We start from the raw sequence: 26539 nt of genomic DNA, 5'->3' as shown, positions 1-26539 counted from the left end.
TCACAAAATATCAGTCACCAACTTTCTTCTCCAAATGTGAAAATTTTTGTTGACACCGACCTACATAGGAAGAAATGATCATCATAATAAAATACAGGAAATCAGAGCTTGCACACAAAGATATAGGCCTTTGTTTTTTCCACATGCTGTTCGAGAGTGGAATAATACAGAATCATTGTGAAAGTGGTTCTATGAATCCTCTGCCAGGCACTTAAGTGTGATTTACAGAGTATTGCTGCAGGTATAAATATACAAAGTGATACAATATGGATCAAACACAGAAATTAGTTGCACAGGGGTGGGGATATGAAAGCCTTACATTTAATGAGAGGATTCTGGACACACATAATGTATCTGCAATAGAGATCACATACTAGACTCACTTGGACACAATTCAACTTCGCCAATGCAAAAGCGTCAGTGACACCTACAGAAGTATACGAAAATTCTTCACTCATATCACCATGTGCTAAGTACTACCTTTAGCATCTGCACAGATGGGACAATGCACTACACTACATGGTCATGTTGGATACTTCCTGGTCCAACAGTGACTTGGTGTTAGGCATGCAACAGAACCCCATGAGAGGAAAATGAACCACAGACCTCATGAGAGGAAAATGAACCACAGACCTCATGAGAGGAAAATGAACCACAGACCTCATGAGAGGAAAACGAACCCAGTGTGCAAGTAAATCTATGGAAAGCAGAGAGTCCACACCCATGCAGAGATTGGCATGGGAATCACTCAGCCTGTAACAAGTGTGAATGGCTAGGCACTAAGCAACAACATACGTAATGAAGCGCAAGGCTCTGTGTAAGCACTGACCTGCTTGGCCTCCTGTCACCCATAGGTAAACACCTCCATTAGCAGGTCTGTCCATACTACACGTCACATGCACCTTCAATGGTACGTTTCTGCACTATCTCACTGTGCTATCCCTGTCAGCTCATCTACCTCCATTGCAATGTCCACTGGTGGGTTTATTAAACTACTTTATGAAGTATACAGGATATCCCATTTACCTCTTTCACCACAAACGTATTTTGGGAAATTAAATATACTGGTGATGTGTTTTTGCACAGACAAGTAGTTGCAAGGGGCTAATAAAACAGTGACCTGTTAACCACTGGCACAGAGACATCCCCCCCCCCCCCCCCCCCCCAAGGAACTCTTGATGATTTTTGGCACCAAGAAAGCAGTAATCAATGAGACAAATTAAGTGATAAAATTATTTCATGGTATGACAAAAACTTATGGAATAAAAATGCACTTCAAAGTTGGATTTCCTATCATTCTTTTCATGGGTTGAATAAGGTACCATCCACTCAATAACAAAATGTTTCACTGAGATAGAATGGCTCATCAGAAATGCCCTTAAGTAGATATGACACATCAACATCAACACAGATCAGGCCTGTTGGAGTTTATTTACAATGAAAACAATCACTTTTTGACAAAATATTTTAATTGGATAGATAAAAAAATCTACTCACCTAGCAGCAGCAGCAGAACAAACACATAAACAAAGGTTACAATTAGGCAAGCTTTCAGAACCAGTGGCTCCTTCTTCAGGCAGAAGGGTTGTAGGGGAAGAGGACTGGAGAGGTCTAGGAAAAGGGGCAGATTTCAAGAAAGTCGTGCAGAACCACAGGTCAGGGCAGACTTACCAGAGGTGATGAGAAAGCTTTCCTTCTCATGCTGTCTGGTACATCTCTCCTGACCTGCAGTTCTGGGTGTCTTTCTTGAAATCTACCCGTTTTCCTAGACCTCTCTAGTCCTTTTCCTTCACCCCTCTTCCTTCCTCTTCAACCCTTCTGCATTAAGGACGAGCCGCTGTCTCCGAAAGTTTGCCTAATTATATGCTTCTTTTATGTGTGTGTTCTGCTGCCACTTGGGGAGTTTATTTACAGTACTATGTGCTAGACCAGGTTCAGGTAGTGAGTTGGGCTTGGGTACCTCAGTCAGTAAAAGCACCATCAATGAAAGGCAAGGTACTGGGCTTGTGCCCCAGACCAGCACAGTTTTAATCTCCTAGTAGTTTGAAATTTTAACTTGATGATGTCATCACAATGCACAAAGGCAGCAGAACTGAATGCAGAAGTCTATTGCTGCGAGGGTGGATCAAAAAGTAATACCTAATGTGACACAAAAAATTTAATAATGGACACACAACAGCATAATCGATACATATCATAGCCTGAATTGTTCTCTACCCAACACTACAGTTCAACATAGTAACCACACATCTGTACACAAGTGCATCGTCGTTGATCCCAGACACCAAAACCTGTATGAAAAAATTCAAGATTTGCTTCTTGAGCCACGATTTTAAAAACCCAGGATTTGCTGTTGTCTGAGTACTTTAACAAGTCTTTCTCCTTAAATCACTTCATCAACACATCCTCAACTGGCATCTGTGACAGATGCTGTCAGATTGTTGGTCAGCTGCTGCATGGCTTATTTGCAATGTCTGTTTCTCCATTACCAAACATCCTCACTCAATATTGCACACTTATGATACCCATTAGAGCATCCCCATATGTGTTCTTCACAGATGAGGTTAAAAAAAGCTTTAATATCATGGGCTAAGACACAAAACTACGTGTTTTTCCAAACTGGTTTTGATGATTGGGTTCAACAATGGCACAAATGTATACAAACACATGGTGACTATGTGGAATGGTAGCACTGAGTATGGAACAGTTCAGGCTATGAGCTGTACAAACTTTGCTGAAACATGATCATTATTAAATTTTTTTATGACAGACAAGGCATTAATTTTTTATTCACTGTCATATGTGCTGTCCAGCTCTTGTCATCTATATCAATAATACCAAGTCTTCTCCAAGCTAGAAGTATTTGCCCCAGGAAAAAATATTATCAGTGCACCAGAAGAAATAGTGGTTGTTCCAACTACTGCAATAAATCTCATTGATAATTCTCATCAAATGTAAATATGAGGGCATGCTGAAAATCAATGCCTCTGAATTCTTTCTTAAAGTTTTTTAAATTAAACAAACTTTTTTTTAAAAGTTGAATAACAAGTACATTGTTTTTGTCCTATTGACATTTCCTACATAATGAACCTCTCAGTGATAGTATCAAATATTGGTACTGATATGTAGATGATGTACTGTGTCTGTGGACTGATACCAAAAGACAACTGAACACATTCCAAGAAAAACACACAGTTCACCATGGAGATAGGTGAAAAATCCCTTAAATATCACTACAAACACACACAGTTTCAAAATTTACAGAAAATCTACCACAGCAGACACGGTAATGCCCTCATGTTCACAACACTCAATATCACACAAACATTCTGCCTTCCATTCCCTGGTGCTTCACCTTATATGAACCACAATCAGACACCATAAAATGTATTGCATCAACCAATGGCTACAGCTGTGAATTAATTGACAACAGCCTTAAAAAAAGATGTAGAAGAAGAAGAAAGAAAAGACAAAAATGTTTGCCCTTTGTGTATGCTTCCACTGCAGCACCAGTCATATCTAAAACCAACTGGTGTGCTTTCCATATTTAGCCAAAACCCTCATATCCTGCAATTACAAAAGTTCATTTTGTGTGAGATGCACTGCAGCTCATACACCATTCAACAGAAAGGACAAAACAGATTTGTTAAGTAACAGTTGTGTTTATAAAATCACTTGCAATGACTGCAACAAACTGTGTATATTTGTCAGACAGACAGGCAGGGCCATAATAATTTGGCTGATTGAACACAAAAACGGCTGGAGATTACATACGTCAGACTCCACCTTTACCAAACATGTATTGAAGGAAGGACACAGATACCCAGTCCACATGGAAGTACTACATATAGCCAACACGGGAATAAAACTAAGCCCGTTAGAAGCACTTGAGATTAACAAACATGTAGCTCAAAATCCCCAGCTGGTTCTAAATGATAATTTACAGCTGAGCACATCCCCACTCTTAAGCTTCAAATGATGTAATCAACCAACCACTTACTCACATTGCCACAGTGACACATACTGCTACACAAAATTAAAATACAATAATTTCCTATTCCTTACCTTGCTTACCCCACAAATTTCAACACCATAACTTGTAATACTGTAATATTGTGTATTTTAACCAAGCACCAGGTTCAATATTGCCCATTGCATAAAATGTAATTAACAAACTAAAACATGATTGTTGCACAACATAAATGAAGAGTGCTCTGTTTAACAAATGGAAATGGAAATGAGCGTATGGCATCATTGGTCAGGAGGCCCCATCCGGGGAAGTCCAGCCGCCATGTGCAAGTCTTATTTCAGTCGATGCCACATTGGGCGGAGATGAGGACGAGAGGATGATGAGGACAACACAACACCCAGTCCCCGAGTGGAGAAAATCTCCAACTTGGCCGGGAACCAAACCCGGTCCCACCTGCATCGGAGGCGAGCACATTGCCACCTAGCTAAGCAGACAGACTCTGTTTAACAGTTTCTCATCCAATGTCAAGACTTCACAAAATTTAGTGTTAGAACCATTCAACCTGTAATATTGTGTAGTTTAATTATTTATTGTGCTTAATAAAGTCCATTGTGTAAAGTGTAATTTCAACATTAAGAAACAAATTTGATGTACAACACTCTATGGAAGTGGATTGTCTCTTGGTTTATGATGGTCGCTTACCTAAGAACTAGTGTCCCATTCAGATGCTTGTCACTTGTTTCCTGAAGCTGGCCAAATAAGCCCAAAACAAGTTTGAAATAAACAAAAATCATTAGACCAAAAAAACAGTGTACTTGTTATTCAACCTTAAATACGGAATTCTTCTACAAAGAATTAACAGAAGACTCATACATTAAAAAAATCTTTAACATTCTACATCATTATTCTACATGTTTACATATTTATTTCTCAACATAGTCACCCTGGTGATGAACACCTTTCTCTTAACGAGAGAGAAGTTAGTTGAGACCATCAGAACAGAATGTTTGACTTTGCTGATGGAGCCACAACCTCACCTCTGCTAGCACTGCTTCATCACTATCAAAGTGATGTCCTCAAAGGTGTTCTTCAAGTTTGGAAACATGAAAATTGGATGGGGTCAAGTCAGAACTGTATGGAGGATGATGAATGACAGTGAACACAAGATGTCAGACTTTGTTCCAGATGTTACAGCACTTGTTTGGTGTGGTGCACTACGTGTGGACAAACTCTTTGAATTCGAAACTGGATTACAGCATGCACTGACATAGTTACGCTACACAACACCATGTTACATGATCTGCAATTCAGAGCCCTTTAGTGGCAGAGGGCTGAAAATATGTAGACATGCAGTCAATCCACATGGTGATATAGATGTATCACTGCGAGCTGCACTGTCACAACATCTTTGTGATTTTATTACATAAAATGCCGGATTCCATGATTTGCCCAAGCTGAAACCACTATCTCTATTAATTAAATTCTTCACCAACTGAATTTCAATTGCTTCCTTCGCTACTGAGTGCCAGGAAGATGAAGTCGAGGCTAAAACTTTGACGTTATCATACACCATAGAGTGCCCATTAAAAGAAGAAGTCGAATTTATGCGGCTGCACGCCTGAAATTTTATGGATCAGTCTTTGCGCCGTGAAAATATGAAGATGCATATATGAAGAAGTTATTGCATCCATTTGACACCAAAGCTGAAATACTTATCTCATTGGTCAGTAAATGTCATGAAAATACATCTGTTATCATTAGACAAGATCCTTGTGACTAAGTGTCAATGCAAATCATTACAGGACCACCTCATGACAAAACTTGAGGGTTAACAAATAGATCCTGAAGATGAAATCCCATAACTACCAAGTAAACCTGTTTAACTTCATTAGAATCCTTTTCATTGCTATGAAAGTTGTAGACTAAGCACCAGAAATCCAATTTGACAGGATTTACTAAAATCAAATTTTGGCATGACTTTCACAACAGATTTGTGTATGACAAACTTCAAACTGATTCTCCAAAAGAATATAGATTATAGCAAGTAATAGATATGTGACTTAGTTTATACACCACAGACAATTACACACATCAAAAAAAGTTTTGCATCATCTCTGTTCCGAGAATTCCGGACCATATAGAGAAAACTGGAATAGAGATCAACATAAACATCATTTCCGCCCTTTTTATTGCTCATGAAAACCACACACAGCATGTTTTACCACCACACAGCAAGACCTTCAGAGGTGGTGGTCCAGATTGCTGTACACACCAGTATCTCTAATACCCAGAGCACGCCTATTGCATTGATGCATGCCTGTATTTGCTGTGGCATACTATCCACAAGTTCATCAAGGCACTGTTGGTCCAGATTGTCCCATTCCTCAATGGCGATTCAGCGTAGATCCCTCAGAGTGGTTGGTGGATCACGTTGTCCATAACAGCCCTTTTCAATCTATCCCAGGCATGTTCAATAGGGTTCTTGTCTGGAGAACATGCTGGCCACTCTAATTGAGCAATGTCATTATCCTGAAGGAAGTCATTCACAAGATGTACATGATGGGGGTGCAAATTGATGTCAATGAAGACAAATGCCTCACCAATATGCTGCCGATATGGTTGCACTATCAGCTGGAGGATGGCATTCACATATTGTACAGCCATTTACGCCTTCCAAGACCACCAGCAGCATACGTTGGCACCACATAATGCCACCCCAAAACAGCAGGGAACCTCCACCTTGCTGTAATCACTGGACAGCGTGTCTAAGGCGTTCTGCATGACCAGATTGCCTCCAAACAAGTCTCTGACGATTGACTGGTTGGAGGCATATGCGACACTCAATGGTGAAGAGAACTTGATGCCAATCCTGAGCGGTCCATTCGGCATGTTGTTTGGCCCATCTGTACCACGCTGCATGGTGTCGTGATCGCAAAATTGGACCTCGCCATGAACGTCGGGAGTGAAGTTGCCCATCATGTAGTCTACCACACACAGTTTGAGTCGTAACACGACATCCTGTGGCTGCACGAAAAGCATTATTCAACATGGTGGCGTTGCTGTCAGGGTTCCTCCGAGCTACAATCTGTAGGTAGTGGTCATCCACTGCAATAGTAGCCCTTGAGCGGCCTGAGCGAGGCATGTCGCCGATAGTTCCTTTCTCTCTGTATCTCCTCCATGTCCAAACAACATCACTTTGGTTCACTCCGAGACTCCTGGACACTTCCCTCGTTGAGAGCCCATCCTGGTGCAAAGTAACAATGTGGACACAGTCAAACCGTGGTACCGACCATCCAGGCATGGTTGAACAACAGACAACATGGGCCGTGTACCACCTCCTTGGTGGAATGACTGGAACTGATCGGCTGTCGGACCCCCTCTGTCTAACAGGCACTGCTCATGCATGGTTTGGGCGGGTTTAGTGACATCTCTGAACACTCAAAGGGACTATGTCTGTGATACAATATCCACAGTCAATGTCTATCATCAGGAGTTCTAGGAACCGGGTTGGTGCGAAACTTTTTTTATGTGTGTACAATGAGAGTTCACTGCCTCAATGTAATTTTATATGGGAATATCTGCAAACATTATTAGTATGTATGGCAACTTCACTATCTTCATTATCCACTTTGTGTGCTAAAAATTAGTATTAAACAACGGAAAGTTCAGGGTGGCATAACAACAATACGGAAAGGACAGACTCCCTGCTAATCACATAAGGAGGCACTGAGTTACAGAAAGACACAATGAAAACAATTTGTCTTTCTCTCACTGGGCCTGTCTGTGACTCAGTGCCTCCCCTATGTGGTGAACAGCAATCTATCCTTTTCAAAAATTAACCAGGCACCTGCTCCAGAGGCAGTGTTCACTGAACAGTCACTGAGGAGACACTGCTGCTACTCCTTTGGTTCATCTGGAAGGTCAGTTTCTCAACAGTTGCACATCTGGTCACCTGTACACATGTCCGCAGCTGTTGTTCATCCCTGTCATCTACAGCATGTGGTGCACCACAGATGCCTCAGTGCTGGGTTCAGATAGTGCCACTTTGCCATGCACATATACTTTAACCTTAGCAGCACAGGAACAGTTAACAAATAAACTCAGTTGTTTCAGAAATGCTTCCACCCTTGGCCCAAAAGCCAATGATCATGCCCTTTTGAATATCAGATAAATCACCCTGTTTCCAAATTAAGATAACAACTCCACCGTTTTCCTCATCCCCTAACGTGCTTTATATACCTTCCACTGCTAGTACTGCTATCTGTCATCTGTGAGTGTTTACTGCATGTTGATGTCAAACATAGGCAGAGGTCACATTAATGTGACAGGACCATAATGGAAAAGAAATCTCCACAATCTAAAACTGATTGTGAGATATGCCATTCTCAAAGTAAAATACTTACCTATTGGGGTATGTCACCTAGGAATTACTAAAAGTGGGTGGGCTTCATTTAACCTGCTTATGGTCGACCCCAGTGTGCAGATGCGTTTCCATCATGTGTGCCTCTCCTGGCCTGTTCAGTTGCTATGTAACATATTTAAGTGGGCATAGTTGTTTGTAAAAGTTTGTTTGACTTTGTAATTTAGCTTCTTAGCATTTTACTATCCTTCCTTTCCTTTCTTTTTAAACAGATCATCTGATGAAGGCTGGCTAAGAAGTCAAAATCAGTTAATGCTACCATTTGAGTGACCCGAACTGTAAATTACAATAAAAGAATCTCATACCATTTTTTTTTTTTTTTTTTTTTTTTTTGGTCACACAGATGAATGCACAAAGCAAAAACTGAAATAAAATTCTCACACGTACTGATTGTGCTTGGGATAGTAATACTTCAATAAGGAAAAGAAATTAAGAAATAAGAGAAGAAATTTTTGAATCTACATGTTAGCAACGCTTAAATAATATTAGAAAGTTATTCTATCAAATGAAATTATTCCACAAAACATACCACTTAACTGACATTTTTAAAATGTATCTGGCAATTTAATAAATATTTTACCTCTCTCGCTAAGCTCAAGAAATGATTGTTTAAGTGTGAATTGGACATTATTTCCACTAAGTCATCATACTCTGGCATATTTTCATTCAACTCTAAATACACCTGCTGCCTTCCCAACATAAACGCCAACTGTTTCTGGACGGACCTATAGAAACAACAACAAAATATGCAATGTTTTATTCACAAACACTTCACATCATATATAGTATCTCAATGAACACTCAAAAATAAATTCAAAACATAATATATAGTAACAATAAATAAGGTCACAAGGAATTAAAGCTGTGCAAAAATAAATAATGCACCAGATACTCAATTGGCATAAAGAAAATGCCACAAATTTAGAAAAAAAATGAAGTACAATAAAAAAGTCTGAGAGGTACTTCACTTAACAAATTTTGCATGAAATATAAATACGATTTTAACACTACAGTGCTTTACTAGGCATGGTAACGTTGGAGGTGATACACGCCTACCTTTCTCCAACCTTCAAACTGACTTACCAAGCAAGTTGTAGGGGAACATGGAGTCTAACATGGACTCCCAGCTACAGCACAACTTGCCAATGGCATTTTTCACATTAATATATCATTGCTAGAGGTGTGAAAAGATAAGTAACAGATAAAAGTAGGGCTAATTGAAGACTGAATCCGGTAACTTAGGATTTATAGTCTGAGCTGCACTGAAATATAAATACATAACAATCATGAAATTTATTAAAATTGTGTTCTTGTCAGTTTATGGGGAAAATTAGTTCCCATGGCGAATTCGATTAATAAGAAATCTTTCTCACATAAAACACCACCAAACACATCTAGGGAATTTCTGTCACTAAAATAAAAATTACCACCATTTTCAGACTTATGGAGAGAAAAAACTGATGCCTAGAATGCAGGGAAAAAAGAAAGAAGAGAAAAACAAGAAGTGTGGACCCATGACACGAGAGATATATTCCTAAGCCCTTGCATGTACAAACAGCAGTTGGTTATTTCATCACATCTGTGTGGACCTTGCAGTTTACCTTTGATCAACATCTGAATACAGGAATTCACAATAAACAAATAATACTGAACTGCGTTACTTACCAATTGTTCACATGAAGAAAGATGAAGGGCCAGCAGTATTGTCAAGAACATCGTTTTCCAAAATAAAAGTATCTCTGGTTTGCTTTGTGAAACACCAGTGACTGACACTGGAGTAGTAGTGTATGACTTCTCTAGGTCACATATTATGTCTTTTCAGATAGCTTTGAAGCAGGACTTGTGGGGGCAGCTAAGTGACAGATGGATGCTGAAGAGTGTAGATGGGAAAATGACAGGGTGTAATTAAAGTGATTGCTGACAACACACTACACACAGATTTCAAAATTTAAATATTACACAGGAAAACCTATTTAGTGTACATGATGTGCTGGTGGAACCAAATGATATGAAAACTGGGCTGGAGATTTCATTAGGAAACCATGAACATTTCTCTGCCTAAGTCTATGAAAACAAAAAATATTAACTCCCTGGATGAAAAATTCAGATTACAGTTGAAATGAATGATGATTTTAACACATAAATGTAAGCATGACATTACAGAATATGAGGCACCTTGTGGTACAACTTCTACTGCAACTTACTTGGATAAGCCCTTGTAAAATTGGATAGAATCCATGTCAAAAGACCATATTTGAAGACAAGACGAAAACTTTTTCACCTGGCATATAGATGGTGTAGCCGATCAATGAATTTTTTTATACGGCTAAATGTTGTTTAACAATGCAAATCGAACATCAATTTGATTTTTTGAATAGTCCTGTTTCTAAAGCTGTCTACAGCAGTCACGTACTGGACGTTTCAATCCAATGAATTAACTAGAACATCACTATGACACTGTCAAAATCATTGTCTCCAATGATTTATCAGCAACAAAAATGAATCCAAAATTAGAGCAAGTTTACAAGGAGTCTACCCTTTACTTTCCAACAATAAAGAAATGGGCAACTGAGTTTAAATGTAGCCATATTTCTCTTGCAGATTATCCACAAAAAGGAGTCTCAAAATCGCAACCACAGGTGAAACCATGAAAGTGCAAACCATGATATTGGGTTAATATGACTGAACACAGAGGAGAAGCAAACATGATTTGTCCAGGCTGTTGGTTCTGCACAAAAAAGGTGGCTTTTATTTCATATTACAGAACTATTATGACTATATTTGATGTGGTGCATAAAAAATGGTTCAATTGGCTCTGAGCACTATGGGACTTAACATCTATAATCATCAGTCCCCTAGAACTACTTAAACCTAACTAACCTAAGGACATCACACAACACCCAGTCATCACGAGGCAGAGAAAATCCCTGACCCCGCCGGGAACCGAACCCGGGAACCCGGGCGCGGGAAGCGAGAACGCTACCGCACGACCACGAGCTGCGGACTGGTGCATAAAAATTCACCTTCTTGCTTACTGTGCAAAGGGTAAAACAGTGATAAATATTTCACAGGTCAGATGATGTTTGGTTTGTGGGGCGCTCAACTGTAGGATCATCGGCACCCATACAAAGTCTCAATTTTTTACACAGCCCAATTTTTGAACACAGTCCAGTCTAACCATTGTCACAAATAATGATGAATTGATGAGGACAACACAAACACACAGTCCCCAGGCAGAGAAAATCCGCAAGCCGGCCGGGAATCGAACCTGGGACCCTGTGATCCAGAGGCAGCAACGCTAGCCACTAGACCACGAGCTGCGAACTTCACAGGTCATGATCGACTGTAGTGAAAAATATGAGAAAAACTGCCCAGATTATTGCAAAAGTGGTGAGGAGGGGGGTTCTTTTAACTGGGAAATCCATCTGCCCTTACAGGTTAAAGTATGAATCACTAGAACATACACCCCAAATCACCAAGTATGATGTCCTTGCACTTTTACTAATGTGCACATCTAAAGGAATTTATAGCTGGAAACAATATGAGTCCAAAGAGGAGGTAGATCTCTTGGCATTACAATTCTGGCATGGAATCTACTCACTGGAAAAATGTTGGACAATATATAGAGGTTTAAAAGGAAACAATCTCAAAATGTAAGAGCATTTGGGAGAAAGTGTTATTTCAATGCCAGGCCAAGAAATTTCACGTTGCACTTGCATAATGGAGTGATGTCTCGATTACACACATGGATACCTAAAATAACACTTTCATAAATAATGAAATAAATGCAGCTTCTTATGTTATCGTATCTGCCTTACAATTAGAAAAGACCTGGTTAAAAACCTGTTTAGGAGTAAAGGAGTCCCACTCTGAATAGCAGAGGCACTGAGTCATCGACAGGCACATACAAATGAGAATGAAAACTTGCTATCTTCTGGAAACTACAGACTGTTAATGAAGGTTCTAGGATATGGAATAGGCTCCTAGATATGTGACTGGCTCGAAGACTACTTAAGTAATAGGACTCAGTATGTTGTCCTTGACGGCGAGTGTTCATCAGAGACAGGGGTAACATTAGGGGTGTCTCAGGTAAGTGTGATAGGACCATTGCTATTTTATATAAACATAAATGATCTGGCGGAAAGGGTCGGCAGCAATCTGTGACAGATTGCTGACGATGCTGTGGTGTACAGGAAGGTATTGAAGATCAGTGACTGACCTAGACAAACTTGGTGTGACCAATGGCAGCTGGCACTAAATCCCGAAAAATGTAAGTTAAAGCAGATGAGTAGGGAAAACAAACCTGTTCAGACACAGCATTAGCAGCATCCTGCTTGACACAGTCATCTCGTTTAAATATCTGGGGATAATGTTGCGAAGACATATGAAAAGGAACGAGCACCTCACTCTGTGCCCCAACATTTTGCCAGCATATTTAAATCTGTGTGTGTGTGTGTGTGTGTGTGTGTGTGTGTGTGTGTGTGTGTGTGTGTGTGGGCTGGGGGAGGTGCGGGCACGCATGAATGACTCAACGCCTTTGCTTATCAGTGAGTGGTGCCCTTTACTCGTAAGTTATTGACAATCTGCCCGACCTATGATTAAAAAATTGAAAATTGTCTCTGTGCAGCAAGTGGTTTTTAAAAATGAAGACTTTCCTGCAGCCCTTCACAAAAGTATCAGCAACAGCATTTGTTCTGTAGAAAATGAGGAACATGCAAAAAGTTTGAGTATGCAGCCACAGTTCTTGACTTACTACTAGGGAATCTCCCCAGTGACTGTAACTCTCCTGACAGTTATCCTATACAGTAACACAAACAGAAAACAAAAAGTTGAACTATAGATCGAACAAAATAACTTTGTGCTTGATAAATTTTATTAGATGGAGGGAGTGAAGGGAGGGAGGAGGGGAATATTACTGGCTTGCAGCTATCCACACTTGCCAAAGCTCTGCGGGTACATCCCCAAGAGACAGCATAGCAAGTATGTGACACTTGATACAGAGCTATGATTGGCTGGCAGTTGATCCTTACCGCTTGACTTGATGAAATGCCAATCACAAAGTTATTTTAATAAAACCATAAGCCATTTAGGAAATGGTACACTAGATCAAAGTCTTATCTGTCTCGATAAATTTGAAATGAGCTGCAGTAATCTAGTGGATGGCTGGTTGTCTCATCGAAAGTACAACCATCTGTATAAATTCTAAATGTGTACATTACATTCCATAACTTATTACTTACAGATCAGGACAAGACGTGAATATTTTTTCTATTAAATTATGGTCATTTAGTTGCATCGCAACTCGCAAGGCTTGTGGGTATTGATTGAAACGGCGAAAAAGTTTAAGAGTTGCTTGTAACAATGTAGTATTCTCTGGATCAGCTACATATGGCACACAACTGAAAGAGAAGAAATAAGATTACCACAATAAAACAGTGCACTGACAACAAAACACTATGTAAATTAAGTAACATTGCAAAACTGATAGCTTAAGCTCAACATGTTAGTCACTCAGCTCATGATACAGTAAAATAACTGACCCATTTCTGAGGCCCAATACTCTAAGAGTGGTGGGGTTATGGTGGTAGTGAAGATTGCATTCGTAAGTGAATGCCATGCCATTTTCTGTTGCCACAACAATTGAGATTTTTTTAAAAACAATGAATCTTTTACAGTGACATAAAGAGCTTTTATGTGTACTTTTTAAACTTCATTAAACCTGTACTTTCCACACCACAACAAGTCTGGCCTCAGTTAAACAGTCTTCATGTCATTTAAGAACATCAACAAATAAAATTTCAGATACTGGGCACACAACCCTCATCAGCTGCAGAAATGACTCTTGCATAATCTTTGGCTGAATACATGGTGCAAAGCAACAGTTTTCACTACCTGGGGGGTCTGCATTTCTTCAAAGAAGATAATGTTACAGTGATTGTGAACTTTGATAGTTATTGGAATATGATGGCACCTCATTGTAATGCAAAGCAAAATAACTTTTGGTTTCACAGCCCACACACTGATATGCTATGCGGACATCTACCTCAAGTAGATGTTCCCTGGCCATTACATCTCATTGTAAAGTAACTTTGGTCATTGATGTCATCAATGTGTAATTTTTTTCTGCACAATGTTCAACTCAAACATGTACCATCACAGTCATCAGCCTACTGATTAGTTAAAAAACATAACTTCCCTAGAAAACATTTTCATTGCACACAAATTGACTGACTGGGGGTGATGGACAACTTTCATGAATTACTTCAGCAATATAAGGACTGTAAATGTACCCCACTTCTTTGATATAACTTTTAAATGTGAATAAAACAAAATGGCATAAGAAGTACTCTTAGGACATAAAAACAAACTGTTCATTGTTTGCTCTATTTAGTTTTCGTTAGCCACAAAAATGTGTCAGTTACATATGTTTTGAGTGGGGTCAATTACTTTTCCTGTACTTATTTCAACACTGTAGTTTATTACAAATTGATTGCTATTTAGAGATGAAAATTTCAACATAATTTTTAGAGAAGTAATAAAAATACTTAGGAGCTGAAACCAAGTCATAATACTAAAAAAAGTGTGCCTTTTTTTCTTAATCCAAAAGATTTATATGCATTTCAGTAGCCAGAATCCTTCCGGCATCTACCTCTTTTCTTTTTAACTATCAAAAATATCATATTTACTTTCTCTACAGAAAACTTAACTGCAAGAAATAACATACTACAACTCTGGAGGTGAATCACTGCCAGTGCAGCATTTTTGTCGGCATACCACAAGTACAGAGTTACCTACACTAAGTGTGTGTATGTGTGTTTATGATAAAACTGCAGTATTATCATGAAAATGTCTACAAATTATAGAAATTATTAACTGTTTAAATGTTATTGTGCAACCACTCGAAGTAATTTTGGTGCACTTTACTTCATGATGGAACCTATTCTGTCAGTGACTATTAATTATCTCACTGACACACTATTGCAACAGATATGTTCTACAGCAGTCAGTGTTCCCCTTTAAAATGTAGACTGCCTAAAACACCACAAAAATTGTTGCACAAAAACTAATTTTCATATTTAAAAGCAGTTATTTACTAAACCCAAACATGCTATCTCAATTAGTTTGAATAGTGTAACACCCCATCTGAGATGAAAAAAATTTACAACAAATGAAGAGCAGGACAAGAAACCACAAGAACACTGTTGATTTCCTTCAGAACATATCCTACAAGCAGACAAAGTCAACTCGTAGGTCCAAAAAGTTTTTTGTCTTAAATAAATAAACTTTAAAGTAATAGACAGTTATTTTAAAAAATAGCATTTTGGTTCACATTCCATTATACTACCACAAAATTCTTGCACAGTAAGAACATTCTTTAGGATACAAAAAATTCTTTATTGAGATGAGTTGGAAAGTTATGAACAACTATTTCTTTTTCAAACAAGAATAAATAGTCAAAACTTTCCCTTACTTTCTTTTCATTTCGTATTTACATCTGAAACTTTCAGCTAGCAATTTTTTTATATTAAAAAAAAAAAAAAAAAATACACAGCAGACTTCTACCAAACTGATACGCTCTGGAAATGCAAGGCAATGTTCACATGAAATGGTTTTCACACGGACAAGTAAGATATCCATTTCCATTCAGCTCACAAACCTTTTGATGACATCCCAGTTCATTTCTATGTTGAAATAGCTTCCTTTTAGAAAGCAGCACAACTAAATAATGCATGTTCATCTGTTTTATATCAAGAAATTATATCAGTTACCAAAATGAATTCTTTATTAGGCATCTCTTTATGGATCTCAAATCAATTATAGTTATAAATACTTGCTACCAGTAAATTAACAACATATTTAGCTTATTTTCATTGATAGTTTCCAGCCATTTCACACTCATCTTCAGATTTATGTAAACCTCTGCAACTGGAGTGGCTCAGAACTAGAAAATAGACTAATATACCATTAAGTGACTAACTGCAGCTGTAGTTCCTTACATTCTAAGCTTCAAATTCTTACAAAAATCTACTCTCACATGTGTCTACATAAGGTTGGATACCGAAAAGAAACACAATTTAATTTATACTTATGAATGGCATGAAACACAACATCAAGTTATCAACTAATAGCCAAATCCGTGTACGCACATTTATCCATACAAGTGAAATACTGTATTTTTACATACTGTTAAACTGACTCTCTAGTAGAACAACTTTACTATATGCCACCAAGAATTAGTAAGTCATGCAATGTATCAAGCTCCATTTGTTAAAATTTTATAATCTTACCCTCTACACAAAACCTTGATGTGTTAACTACAGTAAACACATAATGTCTGTATTCTTATCAGTTAGCAAACCATATGATAAAGGCACTGATGCTCTCTACTGAATGTCCCACAATCCGAATTAAATCACTTTGATAAAGTCATCTATGATACTCCTGAGATGGGATATTATTTGATAACAAAGAAATAAAACACTACAGAGTAATAAAAATCTCTTTTCTTGTTAAAAAGCCTTGCAAACAGTACCAACAATAAGTTGCTTACATTATTTTAAGACCATGTGAAAAATAAAACTTCAATGCGCCATAAATATATTACTCATGAACATATGCCTAATGTTAGCATAATTACAACTCAGGTATCTACAAAACACAATTTGTGTTTCAAGGAATTGTTCTTACACTCTCTACATTCAACTGTATGCTCCCTGCACAGGTAACATGATGAAATATTGCTCTTAACCAAAACAGCACCCAGAAAATGGCCCAATCAGCAGGGATTAATACCAATCTATGTAAGAAACACAACATATATTGAGCAGTTGGGACACAAACCAACAGCTGTTCAGAAATATGCACCTGTAGACAACATAGCAACCATACAATTTCTGCTTAGTCACATCATATGATAAAATTCATTCATCATAGACAAAGATCCCTCTGCCAACAAAACTTGACTGTATACTTCTATTCTCTACACAACTATGTACACTGGGAGAGAAGACCAGTAATTTTTTCATAAAGAAGTGCCTAGAAAAGTGAAACATACATCAGAACTAGAAAAAAGTGAATTCAACCAATGCCAAACATATTTTACAATCTTCTTCCCTTCAGAAATCTTGAAAACTTTTTCATATGAAACATGAAACAAAGGATAAATTCTGGATCAGAAAGAAGGGTGAGCACAGTTGTGGGAAAGATCGGTGGAAAGGCCAGACAGGGTACAAAGAAAAGGCTTCAGCAAACATCTCTACATGCTCGAGATCATTAGAAGCTCAGTTGAAGTTGGAATGAAAATGGATGCGGAAGGAATTCTGTCATAATCTTGTTTGTTCAAGGAACCATCCTGAAATTCAACTGAAGTGGTTTATAGTAACAAATGAAAATTTATATATAAGTGGTTATATGGAGATTTAATCTTCTACTCCAGAATACAAGAATAAGCAGCTTCACTTGATGAAGGAGGATTAAACAATGTGAGAAAAATTAAAACCTTATGCCAGGAACACCTTTCACACACATTGCTCCGATTGCGCCATCTGAGCACGCTTCATGAACTGACAAAATGGCAATTTTCCCCTAGTTATTCTCCAAATCTTCAAAAGCTTTTGAAACTACACAGAAGCTCTCCCATGATGCTGCAGGTCTTGCATCCATGGGAGAAAGATCATAACAGCTATTTTGAATTAGCCACAACTTCAGAATTATAAGAGAATGTCTGCAGAATTTGTGAAGTATGAGGAATAACTAATGGAAAATCAGAGCTCCGAGTCAGTCAATGAGACATGCTGTAAATTGGCAGCATACTTCCCACGAAAGGTATGAGAGCCTCCTTTCAGTCCAGATGATACATAAACATTTAAGTTTTAACAAATATTCAGTGCAGCATATACTTCCCTAAAGGGAAAACATTTATCATCTTAGAGAAAGCTAGATTCAGTATGTAATATATGATACAGTACCTGCTAAGATACAGACAAACACGAGGATATGCACTTTCATCGACATATTGTTCCAACATATCAAGCTGTTCAATCTCCATCAGAAGATCACATGCCTCTGCTTCAGCATTGTGAGCCATATGATACCGAACTATTTGATGAGCTAATCCAATTAACTTCTGCTTCAATCCTGTATCTTCACTATTCACATCTGACCATTCCTTTGCAATCTCACCCGCTAAATGCCTGTAAACAGTAATTACTTCTTTTCAGTGGAACATCAATAAATTTAAAACTAGCAATAGCAATAAAAGCTTGACATTACATTTCTCCTACTGTATCACTGTCTCAGAAACCAGTAAATTAGAAAACTACATATTATCTGATCACAGAAAAGAAAAATGAAAAACTACATGTAGCAGTGTGAGGATGCAATACTGGTGACAAACTCAATTTAATACACTCTAAGACAAAAAAGACGACACACCACGAAGGTATTACCTGAATGGGGCAGAAATTGACAGATGTGATGTAAAGATACAGACAAACAAATGAGTACAGTTTCAGAGAAACTGGATAATTTATCCAAGAGAAAGCAAGTCAGTAATGCATTGGTCTCTCTCTGGCCCTTATGCAAGCAGCTATTCAGCTTGGCATTGATTGACAGAGTTGCTGGACATCCTCCTGAAGGATATCATACCAAATTCTGTTCAACTGACACATCAGACTGTCAAAATCCCAAAATGGTTGGAGGGGACTATCCACAATGCCCCAAACATTCTCAATTGAGGAGAGATCCAATGACCTTGTGGCCAAGGTAGGATTTTGCAAGCACGAAGACAAGCAGCAGAAACTCTCATCATGTGCAGGAAGGCATTACCTTGCTGATATGTAAGCCCAGGATGGCTTGCCATGAAGGGCAATGAAACGAGGCATACACTACTGCTGTACTGTTCTACTGTAAGGGTGCCACAGATGCCAACCAAAGAGGTCCTGCTACGAAAAGAGATGGCGCTTCAGATCATCACTCCTGATTATTGGGTTGTATGGCGGGCGAGAGTCAGTTTGGTATCTCATGGCTGTCCGGTGCATCTCCAGATGTTACGGCTGGTCGATGGGGCTCAATTTGAAGCAAGACTCATCTGTGAACACCATTCCACTCCAGTCAATAATATTTTAGACCAAAGACATCTCTGGAGATAATTTGGACAGCAGTAGGATAGCAACCTGACTGTTGCCTGCCATATGGCCCAACAATCAGGAGTGATGGTCTGGGGTGTCAATTCTTTTCATAGCAGGACTTTGGCTGTCATCCTTGGCACCCTTACAGCACAACAGTATGTCAGCAATATTCTACACATCAATTTGTTGCCCTTCATCCCAAGCATTCCGCCCATAGTAGCTGAGTGGTCAGCATGACGGAATGTCATACCTAACGTGGCATCTGCTCGAAAGACTTGCACCAGGAGAACGGTCTACCCGACGGGAGGCCCTAGCCAAATGGCATTTCCATTTCCATGCCAAGCCATCCTGGGCTTTCATTTCAGCAAGATAACCCCTACCTGCACATGGCGAGAGGTTCTATTACTTGCCTTCATGCTTGCCAAATTCTAGCTTGGCCAACAGGGTCGTCGGATCTCTCCCCAGTTGTGAACATTTGGAGCATTATTGGCAGGGTTCTCCAACCACCTCAGGATTCTGGTGATCTAACGCGCCATTTGGACAAAATTTGATTGGTTGGTTGTGGTTGGTTGGTTTAAAAGCTGGGGGACGGAAGGGGGGGGGGGACCTAACTGCGAGGTCATCGGTCCCTTGTTCCCGGTAAAATAATTACACAAGGGAAAGAAGAAAAGAATGCAGATGTACAGCACAATAACAGGAGAAAGGAAGAACCAGAAGAATGACAGAACAACAACCAACACTACTATGGACAAAACGGGAAAATAAAACCATAGAGAGAAGCAAGAAACAGGTAGAAGGAGTAAAAACAAGAGAGCAGATGGCCATGGCTGGCCAACCATGAGAATAAAAAGGAAAAGCCAGCCACTCTGTGGCACATTAAAACATCCACCTTAAAAGCATTAGAGTGGAGACCACAAAGGGACAGAGGACATGTGCTAAAACTTATATAGAAAGATAAAACCCACCGTCACACATAAAACATAAAACTAAATTAGCTGATGAGGTGCTGTCAGCTAAAATTAATGGCAACGAGTCCGATAACTGAAGAGTCTATCGCAGGGCAGCCAAAGGACAGCCCACCAAGATATGGGCCACTGTCAGCCAGGTGCCGCACCAACACTGAGGTGGGTCACCACAGCACAGGAGGTAGCCGTGTGTCACCCAAGCGTGGCCAATGTAGAGCCAGCAGAGCCCCTGCGAGAGGCCAGCATGGAGGACTGCCACACATCCGTAGTCTCCTTAATGGCACGCAGTTTGTTGTGCGTGCTGAGGTTATGCCATTTCGTCTGACAAAGCTGAAAAACCTTGCACCATAGTACTGAACACATGTCAGTTGCAGAGAAGCCAATTTCCATAAGCAGTTCCCGTGTAGCCTGTTTGGCCGAAATGTCGGCAAGTTCGTTGCCTGGGATTCCGACATGACCTGGGGTCCAGACAAACACCACTGAACGACCAGACTGTTCCAGGGCATAGATGGATTCCTGGATGGTCGCTACCAAAAGATGACCAGGGTAGTACTGGGCGATAAGCTTGTATGCTGCATAAGGAGTCATTACACAGAATAAACGACTCCCCAGGGCATGAACGGATGTGCTCAAGACCACAAGATATAGCCACCAGCTCGGCAGTGAAAACACTGCAGCCATCGGGCTAGGAATGCTGTTCAATATGTCCTCCATGGACATACGCGAAGCCAACGTGACCATCAGCCATCAAGCCATCGGTGTAAACCACTTCGTGGCTTCGGTACATGTCAAGAATCAAGAGGAAGTAGAAGCGGAGAGCTGCAGGGTTAACTGAGTCCTTAGGGCCATGTGAAACGTGCAGGCAAAGCCGTGGCCTAGGTGTACACCAAGGAGGTGTACGTGAATGGACCTCGAGTATAGATGGTAAAAGCAAGGACTCCAGTTCGGAAAGAAGGGATCAGACACGAACTGCAATTGGAAGCCCTGACCTGGGCTGCCGATGCGGGAGATGAGCCGCTGTGGTTGGGAAAAGGGGATGATGATTCGGATGCAGAGGAGAACTATGAACGTGTGAAACGTAACTGGCCAGCAGTTGTGCATGCCTAACCTGCACTGGAGGGATTTCAGCCTCCACAAGGACACTGGTCACCGGACTCATCCTAAAAGCTCCTGTCCCTAGGCAAACGACACAGTGGTGCACTGAGTCGAGTAAACGTAACGCTAAGGGTGCCGCCGAACCATAACCCAGACTCCCATAGTCAAGGCGGGACTGAACAAGGGCTCTGTAGAGCTGCAGCAGCGTAGAGCGATCTGCATCCCAGTTGGTGTTGCTCAGGCAGCGGAGGGCATTGAGTTGCTGCCAGCACTTCCGCTTAAGCTGACGAAGCCAAGTGAATAAAGCATCGAAAACCAGTCCTAATAATCGATATGTCTCCACTAGAGTGAGTGGATTCTCATTAAGGTAAAGTTCTGGTTCTGTATGAATGGTACAATGCCGACAGAAGTGCATAACACACGACTTTGCAGCTGAAAACTGGAAACCGTGTGCTAGAGCCCATGACTGCGCCTTGCGGATGGCTCCCTGTAGGCGACGCTCAGCAACACAAGTACTGGTGGAACAGTACGAAATGCAGAAGTCGTCTGCATACAGAGAAGGTGAGACGGATGGCCCTATAGTTGCTGCTAGACCATTAATGGCCACTAAAAATAGAGAGACACGATACAGAGCCCTTCGGGACCCCATTCTCCTGTATATGAGGGGAACTATGGGAGGCACCAACTTGGACACGGAAAGTACGAAACGACAGGAAATTTTGGATAAAAAACAGGAGTGGGCCTCAGATACCCCACTCATATAATGTGGCAAGGATATGATCACCACCAGGTCATGTCATATGCTTTTCATAAATAAAAAGAAACGGCAACCAGGTGTTGGTGTCTGAAAAAGGCTGTTTGGATGGCAGACTCGAGGGACACAAGATTATCAGTGGTAGAGCAACCCTGGCAGAAGCTGCCCTGACATGGAGCCAGTAGGCCACACGATGCAAGGACCCAACCCAACTGCCAACACAACATACGTTCCAGCAGCTTACAAAGAACGTTGGTGAGGCTGATGAGCCGATAGCTATCCACATCAAGCGGGTTTTTACCAGGTTTGAGCACCAGAATGATGGGTGTTCTCCCGCCATTGCGATGGAAAGACACCATCGCACCAGATCCGGTTTTAGATGACGAGGAGATGTCAGTCAGACGAGAGATGTTTAATCATCTGACTGAGGATCCGATCTGGCCCAGGAGCTGTGTCGGGGCAATGTGCAAGGGCACTGAGGAGCTCCCACTCCATAAATGGGGCGTTATAGGGTTCACTGAGGTGTGTAGTGAGCAAGAGGACTTTCCCTTCCAACCACTGTTTGAGAGTGGGAAAGGCTGGGGGCTAGTTCTCCGACGCGGAGGCTCGAGCATAGTGCTCAGCAAAGTGCTCGGTAATTGCGTTTGCATTGGAAGATAACATGCTAGTGGTGTTAACGCCGGGAGCACCTGTTGGGGTCTGGTACCCGAAAACACATTTGATCTTTAACTATATATGAAGGTAGTGTCTGTTCCCGAAAGAACAGATACCATTGATGACCGTGCAGCTTATCTAGAATGAAATGATAATTAAATTGACACACTAGTTGAAAACAGGCTTTGATATACATCATTGGGCAAATGTTGAAAATGTGTGGCCCGACCGGGACTCGAACCCGGGATCTCCTACTTACATGGCAGACGCTCTATCTATCTGAACCACCGAGGGCACAGAGGGCAATACACCTGCAGGTACTTATCCCTTGCATGCTCCCTGGGTTCAAGTCCCAGTCAGGGTACACATATTTAACATGTCCCCAATGATGTATATAAACGCCTGATTGCAGTTAGGGTGTTGATTTAATTATCATCACATTTGATCTTCATCTAGACTTGGGAAGGTGACGTATGGTAACCAATGGTTGAGACATATCTCTCCCAACACTCCTGCTTCCGTTGCTTGATAAGTTGGTGAACACGGGCACGGAGCTGTTTAAAGGCTATGAGGTGCACCAGGGAAGGGTGTCGCTTATGCTGCTGTACAGCTCACCGCCGCTCCTTAATTACTTCAGCGACTTGCGGCGACCACCAAGGGACTGCACAGAATTTGGCACGATATCCCTCAGGAGGACATCCAACAACTCAACCAATCAATGCCAAGCTGAATAACTGCTTGCCTAAGGGCCAGAGATGGATCAAAGTATTATTAACTTACTCAATTTGTGAATCTCTCTCCATTTTTTTCTGAAATTGTAATCATTTGTTTGTTTATACACATATATCACATCTACCAATTTCTGTCGCATTTGGATAATTCCTTCATGGTGCATCTTTTTGTTTCTTTTTGTCTTAGAACGTATGTGTTAAACAATTAAACATTATGTGAATTTACAGAACATTATTACATCCTGCTGAGCACATATACGAGGTGCGACAATAAAGTAATGAGACTGATTTTCTTTGCAAGATGTGGCAACTCTGCCGGCTTGTGTAGGCACAATAACTTTGACCTTGGTCTATAAGCTGCTTCTAGTCCAAACGGCACACTGATGCAACTGCTCAATCGTGAGTTGTGCTGTAATAAGTTAACACGTGTTTGTGTCTCTGGTCACGAAAGTGGAACCGCATAATACTGCGCAACGGTACGCCATTTCTTTTTGCGTTAAATTGGGTGAAAACACAACGACAACTTACAGTAAGCTTCAGAAGGCTTTTGGAGAGGAAGTTATGTCAAGAGCTCAAGTTTTTCGTTGGCATAAAATGTTCAGTGAAGGCAGAACGAATGTCGAAGATGAAGACCGCAGTGGATGACCATCAACCTCACGGACGGATGTCAACTTGGTCAGGATGCATGAACTCGTACGATCTGATTGAAGATTATCCGTGAAAATGATTGCAGAAGAACTGAACATCAATCGAGAAATGGTTTGTCTAATAATAACTGAAGATCTTGGTATGAGAACGATTTGTGCAAAAATGGTCCCCAAAAATCTCACACCACAACAGCGAGAAACACGGAAAAATGTGGCAGCCGATCTGTTACAGAAAATGGAAATCAATCCAGAATAGTTGAGCCGTGTTATCACTGGTGATGAAAGTTGGTTTTTTCAGTACGATCCAGAGACAAAATGCCAAAGTTTGCAATGGTGCTCAAAGGGATCACCCAGACCAAAAAAAGCTTGCATGTCACAGTCAAAAGTGAAATGCATGCTTGTGTGCTTCTTTGATTATAAGGGAATTGTTCATAAAGAGTGGTTGCCTCCTGGACAAACAGTTAACCAATATTATTACAAAGAAATATTAGAAAGACTTTGTAAAAAGAGTTCTTCATGTCCATGCCAACATTGCTGATAATTGGATTCTGCAGCACGATAATGCGCTATCCCATATTGCTCTGTCAGTACAGCAATTTTTAACCTCAAAACAAATTTCAGTACTACCACAGCCACCTTATTCACCAGATACCAACTCTGTGCGACTTTGTTCTATTTCCAAGAGTCAAAACAGCAGTCAAGGGACACAATTTTCAAGCAACACTAGATGTCCAAAAAGTGGTGACGAGCGTCTTGGAGGATATTACAGAAGATGAGTTCCAGAAATGTTACCATCAATGGCAGAAATGCTGGAAAAAGTGTGTGCAATCAGAAGGAAACTTCTTTGAAGGAGACAACACTAAACTTGACTAAAACGGTAAGCAACATTTTTTTTTCACATCAGTCTCCTTACTTTATTGTCGCACCTTGTAAGATACTAGGAAACTGAAAATGAGTAGATGTTAAGCAATTTTTATATATAATTAGAACGTAACACGAGAATCAGTTTTATTTACTGAGATACTGTTGACAAGCTAGAGTCAAAATCCTTGCAAGAGATTGACTTTTTTGTATTACAATCCCCCATTCCATTAGCAATTTAGTTGATTACTGCTCTCCTATATTTTATACAATAAATTTGTGGTAAATAAATTTTGTCACTTCATTAGTCAATGACTTGCCATTAGATTGTGCTATGTTACTGTTTGTAACTCTGAGGCATGGTTCCCACTGAGGCAATACAATACATGATACGATATGCAATGTGACTCATCACAATACAATACAAAAGCAACCCCCTATTGTGAAGTGTGTAGAGAAGTAGTTTAAGCAACTTAATTGGTTCACACTGGGATGACAGTGATACAACGGAGACATGTATATCTATCGTATCACCAAGAGCAACAGGGAGTTCTGGTTGCTCCACGAAACTGTATTATAAAATACAAAGTTTGAGTCATCTTTATGTAAATGAAGCAAAGCCACACCCATCTCTTTACTTAATTTTTCTGGAAAGCTTTTACTTTCTGTGTGAAAACTAAAAATCAGAGGTTTTAGACTCACATGCATTCTCTGCTACACAGGGTTTCTCATTTGATTCTAAGGAAACTACTTAAACTACTTCGTAAAAAAAAAATTCATGTTATAGTCCAACATGACAACATGGTAATGAACTGCTTTTCTTTTCGCTGTTGCCCATAGTTATTGCAATACTTCACAAATACTGTAAGTAAACTATAGGGAATATTTTGAAAAGCTTGCTGTGGTGTATGTTGTCACTGAACAGTTTACGTTTGGTGGGTTTTAGGTCATGCACTGCTGTGTACAAAATATATCAAATATATCAAAATTGTTTTTAACAGTGGAAGGAGAGTGATAGCTCTTTCCATCCTCAAGCAAATAAGTGAGATATACTGGAAGTTGTCCACAACTAAGATGGCAGCTATACACTATGCGCTACACGCAAGGCTACTTCCTCCTGCTACGCTGTCGATACAAACCAAAGCTGGAAATGAAAAGACACAGGGAGTCATCACCTGATGATACTGACTGGATGTTTTTTCAGTCTACGCTCCCTGATTCCAGGAAACTTTGTGATCAGAATAAAAGAAATCTGAATGCTAAATTCCTGTTACTTCTGAATGAGCAGCTAGACAAAGCTGAAGACCCACTGG

General features: G+C 40.1%; 1 protein-coding gene across 2 annotated transcripts in view; it reads right to left on the bottom strand.

Moving 5' to 3' along the window:
• Window positions 1-26539, bottom strand: part of LOC124554926 (26S proteasome non-ATPase regulatory subunit 2) — a 124946-nt gene that overhangs the window by 86292 nt on the left and 12115 nt on the right. For both annotated transcript variants that reach the window (XM_047128618.1, XM_047128619.1), the window contains exons 4-6: window positions 18359-18583; window positions 13631-13789; window positions 8971-9115 (exon numbers count right to left, since the gene is read on the bottom strand). In XM_047128618.1, the coding sequence (XP_046984574.1) occupies window positions 8971-9115; window positions 13631-13789; window positions 18359-18583 (529 nt within the window). The remainder of the gene's footprint in view (window positions 1-8970; window positions 9116-13630; window positions 13790-18358; window positions 18584-26539) is intronic.

Source organism: Schistocerca americana, chromosome X (assembly GCF_021461395.2).
Source record: "Schistocerca americana isolate TAMUIC-IGC-003095 chromosome X, iqSchAmer2.1, whole genome shotgun sequence".
Lineage (NCBI taxonomy): Eukaryota > Metazoa > Arthropoda > Insecta > Orthoptera > Acrididae > Schistocerca > Schistocerca americana.
The sequence above is the reverse complement of the archived record's forward strand: the minus strand, read 5'-3'. Positions and strand labels throughout refer to the sequence as shown.